Raw genomic sequence first — 8,307 nt, forward strand, 5'->3', positions numbered from 1 at the left:
TACTTTCCAACTAAAAACCACGTCTCTCTCTCTATATATATTTATTTATATATATATATATAAATATATATATTATAATAATAATAATATGTAATAAGTTGTGAAAATTGAAAAACAAGACATGCCAGTCAGTTGAAGCAATAGTTTATAACATAACAAAATACAAAAAGTGGGCGTTTATTGGGGTCCACATAGCGTCACGGTTTTGGTGTGAAAACTCACCATTCTAATAACTATTAATCTTTAAGGCCTTTAGATCATCCTTGAACAAGATTGAAGTCGATCGGTGTAGTTTCGTGGAAGGAGTCCGTAAATGTATAACGGCAAAAAATGAAAAATTCAAGCAAAAAACGCCCAAATTTGCCGAATTATTGTAGCACAAGATTTTGCGGCTCCTGTCAATCCTATGATGTGGTGGCTAGCTAACGTTAGGTTAGCTAATGTTAAGTTAGCTAACATTAGCCAACTAGGGCTGCGATGATTATAGCTAAGATGACTCAAATCAACAAAATCTCACAACTGTCAACACTTCTTCAGCTCACTAACCCGCTAGTAATCTGTCTATGACACTAATTGACTGTTTCGATGTTAGAGAACGTTAGCATGTCTGACACGTGTCTCCCCTCTACCCCGCCAGTGATATACTCCAATCCAGAGTCGGTCTTCGTCACCACCGCCGTTTCTTGCAGGTGCTTCCATTTCTGCTTTCGTCATGACATCAGTCATCTAGTCACGCTCGCTAGCGAGCGTCCTGGGCATCACTGAGAATCAAAAGAACGCGGCTTTGAGAACACTTGTTTGCTCTGTTTGCAATGATTTCACTTGCAAGCTAGCACCACTGACTCGCCAAACCTGATTGCTTGGAGTCTGTGTTCAACATTCAAGATTCATTTTTTTTCTAAAGATAGATTTGTTTGTAGATTTTGTTGAGAGTAAAGAAGCTTTCAGGAGAAATTTATCGGAGTCAAAGTATCAGTTTTCTTTGAAAATGTAGTCAAGTACAAATGAAAGTCAATAGAAATATGAGCAGTAAAGTAGGCTACAGATATGCAAAAAAACAACTTAAGTACAGTAACAAAGTATTTATCTACTTTGTTACTGTGCACCACTGACGACCTCGATATCAAAACAAGATGGAAACTCGTACGGTACATCTCCGACCTCTTTTGGAAGCGCTGGCTAAAGGAATATGTGTCTGTGCTACAGGAGCAGCAAAGGTGGAGTAAGGAAAGACAACGTCTTGCTCAGGGAGACATGACACTTGTTGCAGATTTAACAGCGCCACAAAGTTCCTGGTGACTCGGAAGAGTTTTTAAGACCTATCCAGACAGAAAAGGACTGGTGCCATCTGGACAAGTTCAAACTAAGACTACCACGCTGGACAGGCCAGTGAGCAAACTTTGTCTTCTACAAGACACATAAGCAACTTAATACCCAGAGGGGGATTTTGTTTTTTGTTTTGTTTATTAATTTTATTATGCAGTTATTGGCTCCATTATAAATATATGTCTTGAATTGTTTACGCCCCCATGCCATGAACAATTATGGACCGATGTGTTGGAGCCATAATGGAGTTGTGTTGCTTGTGTTTATCTTTGAGAGAAACACTGGGTGAATTGGGACATGCATGTCCTACATTTGAACACAGGGTGGCACAGTAACATTAAAAGGCATATAGGTGAATGCCTACTAATGAGAACATGTATGGATGGGACGCAACCAGTTTTTGACCGTGGTCGTGTCAATGTGATCCTGTGTTGTGCTGTAACCTACCTGCATGTAATGTATTGTCTTTATATTGATACACAATGAGGAATAATGCTGTCAGCTCTAATGTTTGGCTAAATGTAAAATGTGACATTCTTGATGTTTTAACTCAGCTTAGTGCTGTAGATGTGACTTTTGATCTCCTCCATGACACAAACCATCCCAAATAATAATAGAGAAAACAACAATTGCTTTGAATGCATTTATTGATCATTATGCACTGTAAGCTCATGCTGCAGTCGGCGTCATCTCCTGCTGTTTATCGGTACTTCTCAGCCAGGGCCAGAGCCACAGCAGCCAGGAACTTGTCCATGGCCACGTGGACCTCAGGGGTGAAGTCTTTGGGGAACATGATGGCCATGACCACGAGGATGCAGTGAGACAGAATCTGTGAAAAGAAAGCAATCACACAGATGTTATGGACCTGTTGCAGCTTTGGAACCCCGTCAACAATGTAAGTTTGAGGAACACTTCATATCACAGACTATTATCTTGTAATGACTTTGTCTCTGCACCTTGAAGTTGGCAGGGTCCACACGCAGAGTGAAGGCATGCAGCTCACTGAGGCCAGAAAGACCTCCTTTCAGGTCGTCGATTTTGCTCACAGCGTCTGCAACTCCAGCCATCACTTTGACTCCGTGCTTCCTCACAGCAGGAGAGGTGGGGCTCTGGTCCTTCCAGTGGGAGAAGTAAGTCTTGGTCTGTGGGTAGACCGTCAGCATCCTGGGTCACACACAAACACAACGTTTTGATGAATAAATAATTAAATGATGGAGCAGGTTACATCACTCAGTTTGTTGTCATAGTTACCTGGCCACAGCATCGGTGCCGATGTCGTCTTTCTTTCCAGACACTATAGCCCAGATGGCTTTGACTGCCGCCTTGTCCTTTGCATTGAGACTGGTCATCTTGGCAGTTGAATGAGTGCTGAATGCTGTGGTGAGCCCAAAATCAGAGGGTTTTTATGCTTGTAACTGAGCATGGACACACCCAGAACCTCCTCTAAGATAGCTGCACAAGGCGTTTCACATGACGCTGCAGCCCCCCATGAGATAAACAATAACTATAATTGTGGCTCTACAGCTTCTTTTACTCTGATACAATCTTTGTCAAGTCATCAAAATTCAAATGTGTATGCTTTAGAAGACAGGAAATAAAAGTGTGTCTGTAACAGTGGTGGAAGAAGTATTCAGATATTTTACTTAAATTAAAGTACATAAGTATATTAGCATCGAAATATACTGAAAGTTTCAAAAGTAAAAATAGCAGGAAAAATGCACCATTTTAGATTCATGTGACTGGCATCATGCATGGTTATTTTTGTAATGATTGGATCAGTTTAAGCAATAGTCTATACCGTAACAAAATACAGAAAGCGGGCGTTTATTGGGGTCCACAAAACGTCAAGTAAAGTTTGGTGAAGAATCTCCATTCTCATCACTATTCATCTTTAAGGTCTTTAGATCATCCTTGGATAAGGTTGAAGTCGAGGGAGAGGCGTGTAACTGTAAAACGTCAAAGAAATCACAAAAACAGGCGAAATATGTCAAAAACGACCAACTTTGACGAATGGTTGTAGCGCCCCCTCTTGTTCAAATTACACGAGCAGTATCAAAATTACCAAAAGAAAAAATAGCAGGAAAATGCCCAATTTCAGATTCAGGATTATTATATCACTGTGTTACAATCATTGATGTGATGAAGTGTTCATCATTGTAAAGGTGGGCTGATTTTAAATACGTTATAATGCTGTGTAGCTTGATCTATTTTATCATAATTAATAAGTCTGTTTTAATCGTTTTCATTCCAAAGTTACACCTGTAGAGTAACTAAGCTTGTCAAATTAATGGAGTGGAGTAAGAATATGGAACAAAACACACCTTTATAATGTAATGGAGTATAAGTAGAAAGTAGAATGAAAGTAGTTACACTCAAAAGTGTGATTAAATACCGTAATTGAAAAAGATTTTCTTCTAGTAAACTATAGTGGTTTGGATGATAAATTAAAATATAACAAAAAGCAGAAAAATCACAAGCATTGTAGGAAAATTATATATTATATTGTGTTGTTTGCACTAATATAGAGGAGCTAATCATATGGGGCATATTACTAATATTGCTGTCTTTGTATAGTAATGTGTACAGTAATGTGTGTGTGTGTGTGTGTGTGTGTGTATCAGTGTGTGAGTATCAGTGTGTGAGTGTGTTTGTGTTTTCAACTTTAAATGTCTTCAGTGTGTGACTAGTTCTACTTTTCATTAAATATAATTTATATTTCATAATTTAAAATAAATCATACAAATGAATAAAGACAATTTCAGATCCTTTGAAAGCAGATATCCCTCTTGATGTGCTGCCTGATGTTGATGGCCGATTAATAAATAAACAAACATATATTAATGTTTGACGTGATCGATCAACATTGTGCAGTTAACTTTAAAGATCGCTGTCCAAGGTGCTGATGCTGAGACCTCCAAGGAGGTCGCCTGTGTGGTCAAAAGATAGAAGAATATGATGCTCTTTGCATATTTGGATTGTTAATAGATCTCTGTGCAGCTGCAGAGAAGTAAATATACGTTGCAGATGAACTAGTTCTAGTTCTTGTGTCTCAGAGATACCTAATCTAGGCAGAGCAGAAACACCCTTCTCTTATCATTGTTCCAATTCTATTACACAGAACTTGGCAAGCCCACCGCCCATCCAATCACATGCTTTTGGGAGGGGAGCTGGGGGGCTTTAAAAGATGCTTCAGTTGTCTGAGAGAGCAAGATCTACTGAGCATCACAGGACAATCTAGAGCCGGCACAATGGTTCAATGGACAGACTTCGAGCGCGCCACCATCCAGGACGTCTTCTCCAAGATGGACTATGAGACAGTGGGCCCTGAGACTCTTTCCAGGTGAGTCTTAACTCGGCATAACAAGGTCTGCTTGAGAATAAATCCTCGACTATATTTAAGGATCAGGATTTTGTTTCGTCATTGTGCATAATGTTTTCAAGTTATCAAAAATGTTCATTTCCTCTTCATCTAACCCTGTAACATGTGTGTTTTTTTCATCAGGTGTCTGGTCGTCTACCCCTGGACTCAGAGGTATTTCGGTAACTTTGGAAACCTCTACAACGCCGCTGCGATCATGGGAAATCCAATGGTTGCAAAACACGGAACAACTATCCTCCAAGGTCTGGAGCGAGGTGTGAAGAACTTGGACCACATTAGGGAAACCTACGCCGAGCTGAGCGTGCTGCACTCTGAGAAACTGCACGTGGACCCCGACAATTTCAAGGTAAAGTTGTGGAACTAATAAAAGTGATAATCGTCTTCTCCAATTAATCAAAAGAGGACCAGACTTTCATGTTGCTGATGTTAATAATTATTGTTGTGTTGCAGCTCATTTCCGACTGCCTGACCATCGTGGTTGCTGCTCAGATGGGCAAAGACTTCACTGGTGAAGTCCAGGCTGCTCTCCAGAAGTTCCTGGCCGTGGTGGTGTCCTCCCTGGGAAGACAGTACCACTAGAGAGCTGCAACAGAAGACCCTCACAAGCTCATCGTGAAAAGATGTGTTTGTTTTGTCTCAAAGAAAATAAAACAATAAGCAAATCCAACAAGTTGTTTCTCAATAATTGTCATCACAAATAGATGTCACGATGAATAATAGGGCGACTGTACTTAAAATATTGACATATTTATTTCACATATACGTTTGGGAAAGATAACACATTCTGTAATTAGGCATTTTTTTGCGTTTTGGCGAAACAATATTGATCGATGATCATAATATCTCCCATTTAATTTTCTATAAATTGATGCACAGTGAATAACTAATTGTTTCGGCTCTAATGTTTGGCTGAGTGTAAAATGTGACCTGCTTGATGTTTTAACTCTGCTCTGTGCTGTAGATGTGACTTTTGATCTCCTCATGACACAAACCGTCACGAATAATACAGAAATCCTTTCAAAAGGTGGAGCTGAAAAGCTCAGGGAGAAAAAGAAGAGATGTCTGGAACATCAACATATTTAATATTTTAGATTTATTTGGAAAACCATCGACTGGTGAGTGATATGATGGTAAGTTGTGGTGTTGACCAATGTTAGCTTGCTTTCCACAGAGCAACACGACTGATACCACTGATGTTCACACCCCATCGTATGTTCTGTTCTACAATATAGTTCATACTAATGCTACCCTCTGATTCCAGTTTCTTTATTGTGTGGTGTTAAAATAGCAGTATCATTTTATTTCATGTGTCCATCCAGGCAAATTGGTTGAGCAAAATGTTATTAAAAAACAAACAAATATGATGTGATTTCTCATCGTCCAAAATAATGTTATAAGTGTATGGGTATATTTCCAAGTAAGCCACTGACTTACGATGCATTGAATGGGCAGCAGATATTTATATTGAAAGACAATTCGGTAAAAAGTAAAACACTGTAGGCCTAGTTCATATTAAGTTAAAATATGAAGTTGGGTCAAAGTGATTTCACTTGTGAATAAACAATAAAGTGAGAGCAAAGAGCTCGTTACATCCTCCAAACCGCGACGGGGACACCGGGTCATTTCAAAAGGTCCAGCCGACATCAGGCTGTTGCTGGCGGGCACCAGAGCGCCGAGCGCCCGGCGCCGCGGGGCTCACTGGTCCCGCGAGCAGGACCTCCAACCGCCGACATCGTCGGAGCCTATTTTTATTCGGCTGAATCTCGACAAGCCAACCACAGGATCGATGCTCAAACTACTAACTTCTCGCCTGAAAACATCCTGAAATTACATTCCGTGACTCAACAACGGCAGTATTTAGAAAACCGTTGCATGTTTTCCCCTCCGCCATTGTTTTCCGGGTTGGTGGTGCGCAATGCATTCTGGGATCATTCGACGCATCCACAGTTAAAGGGACGGATCACATCCGGGCATTTGGACGTGCTTCTTGGTTTGTAGTCATTGTTGTTTCCATGGGGATGGAATGCTCCGCCCCTTAGCTGTTGGCTTCAAGGGACGCATGTGTTACGTCATTGAAAGAAAGATCAAGGGCCAATTTGAATGTAAGACCAAGAGATTTGTTTCCTTCTCGTCACTTCTTTTGCAGAAGAGTAGGATCCACGACAGAGACCAACACAACCAGGATATTACTGACAGACAGTCTTTTACAGACCACCGCAATCTTTAAAAGACCACTTTTTCTTCAAGTGACACACATATCTTAAAAGACACCATAATGTCTTCAAGGGAAATTGTTGAACTTCTCCAGCCAGCTCAAGACCTGGACAGAGCTGATGCTAGGAAAATCCAGGATCTGACGACACAGCTCGAGCAGAGCAGCAAACACCACTCTTATTTGCTGATAAAAAATATCAAATTCTCTGAGGAATTGAAGTCCCAGAATAAGCTGATCAAGGACTTGCAGAAAAAGAACACAGCTTTTGAGAAGACTTTCAGAGACCAGGGCGTTGGAACAGAAGATTCAGAGGGACTGAAGGTGCATTCAAGCCAAATGCAGGAGACAATCCAAAGTGTCGCTGAGAAATCTGCTTCCTCCACTGGTGAGATCAACAATCTGAGATTGAAGCTCCAGCAGAGCGAAAGCACAAAACTTGATCTTGTGAAAAAGAACGTCGATCTCTCTGAGCAACTAAAGTGCCAGAGCCAGCTGTTAAGGCAGAGCAACCATGTCTGGCAGAACAGGTACGACTTCGTTCAGAAAGCAATCAAAAACCTGAAGGTTCAGCATAAGGTAAATGTAAGCCAACTGAAAGACAAGATACAAAGTCTCACTCAAAAAGTCCCAAAAATAGCTGATAAGCCAGAGCTGATAAGCCCGAGCAACCAGGCCTGGCAGAACAGGTGCAACTCTCTTGAGGAGAAGAGTGTCAGAGACCTGGACATTCAGAAAAAAGAATTAGAGACCCTGAATGTTGAGCATGAGGGGCTCTTAAACCAGAGCAACCAGGCCTGGCAGAACAAGTGCAACGCTCTTGAGGAGAAGAGTGTCAGAGACCTGGACATTCAGAAAATAAAATTAGAGACCCTGAATGTTGAGCATGAGGGGCTCTTAAACCAGAGCAACCAGGCCTGGCAGAATAAGTGCAACGCTCTTGAGGAGAAGAGTGTCAGAGACCTGGACATTCAGAAAAAAGAATTAGAGACCCTGAATGTTGAGCATCAGGTGCTCATAAGCATCAGAAACCAGGCCTGGCAGAACATGTGCGACTCTCTTGAGGAGAAGGGTGTCAAGAACGTGGCCATTGAAGAAGAAAAGTCAGAGAGACTGAAGGTTAAGCATCAGGTGCTCGTATGCCAACTGGAGGAGAAGATCCAGAGTCTCACTGAGAGATGTGCTTCTTCCAATGATGAGATCATTCAGGTTAGATACCAAAACGTGATCCTGGAGGATGTCTGTCTTTTGCAAAAAAGAAGAATCTAGGTTTCTTCGGGAGAAGGATGCAGGACAGAGTAACCGAGTTGGAGAAGATGAAGCAAAAGATGCTGGCAACTTGCGTAACTCCCAGTGCTGATGGACTGTGAGAAATGTTTTCCCAGCCACA

General features: G+C 41.2%; 2 protein-coding genes across 2 annotated transcripts; one reads left to right on the top strand and one right to left on the bottom strand.

Moving 5' to 3' along the window:
- Positions 1-1,955: 1,955 nt before the first annotated feature.
- Positions 1,956-2,726, bottom strand: LOC130188998 (hemoglobin embryonic subunit alpha-like). Its single transcript, XM_056407598.1, has 3 exons — positions 2,578-2,726; positions 2,283-2,490; positions 1,956-2,155 (listed from the first exon to the last, which is right to left on the bottom strand). Exons 1-3 carry the CDS (start codon positions 2,673-2,675, stop codon positions 2,027-2,029), a joined length of 435 nt encoding a protein of 144 aa, XP_056263573.1. The 5' UTR covers positions 2,676-2,726; the 3' UTR covers positions 1,956-2,026.
- Positions 2,727-4,449: 1,723 nt separating this feature from the next.
- On the top strand, positions 4,450-5,369 carry LOC130188997 (hemoglobin subunit beta-2-like). Its single transcript, XM_056407596.1, has 3 exons — positions 4,450-4,666; positions 4,829-5,051; positions 5,156-5,369. Exons 1-3 carry the CDS (start codon positions 4,476-4,478, stop codon positions 5,282-5,284), a joined length of 543 nt encoding a protein of 180 aa, XP_056263571.1. The 5' UTR covers positions 4,450-4,475; the 3' UTR covers positions 5,285-5,369.
- Positions 5,370-8,307: the final 2,938 nt, after the last annotated feature.

The sequence above is a fragment of the Pseudoliparis swirei genome, chromosome 23 (assembly GCF_029220125.1).
Source record: "Pseudoliparis swirei isolate HS2019 ecotype Mariana Trench chromosome 23, NWPU_hadal_v1, whole genome shotgun sequence".
Classification (NCBI taxonomy): domain Eukaryota; kingdom Metazoa; phylum Chordata; class Actinopteri; order Perciformes; family Liparidae; genus Pseudoliparis; species Pseudoliparis swirei.

Bases quoted from the DNA above. Each gene is read 5' to 3' on its own strand.
- LOC130188998 (XM_056407598.1), bottom strand. From the start codon at position 2,675: ATGACCAGTCTCAATGCAAAGGACAAGGCGGCAGTCAAAGCCATCTGG. The intron at 2,491-2,577 runs GTAACTATGACA...TGTGTGACCCAG, and splicing joins GGCACCGATGCTGTGGCCAG to GATGCTGACGGTCTACCCAC. The intron at 2,156-2,282 runs GTGCAGAGACAA...TTCTTTTCACAG, and splicing joins TGGACCCTGCCAACTTCAAG to ATTCTGTCTCACTGCATCCT.
- LOC130188997 (XM_056407596.1), top strand. From the start codon at position 4,476: ATGCTTTTGGGAGGGGAGCTGGGGGGCTTTAAAAGATGCTTCAGTTGT. The intron at 4,667-4,828 runs GTGAGTCTTAAC...TTTTTTCATCAG, and splicing joins GGCCCTGAGACTCTTTCCAG to GTGTCTGGTCGTCTACCCCT. The intron at 5,052-5,155 runs GTAAAGTTGTGG...GTTGTGTTGCAG, and splicing joins TGGACCCCGACAATTTCAAG to CTCATTTCCGACTGCCTGAC.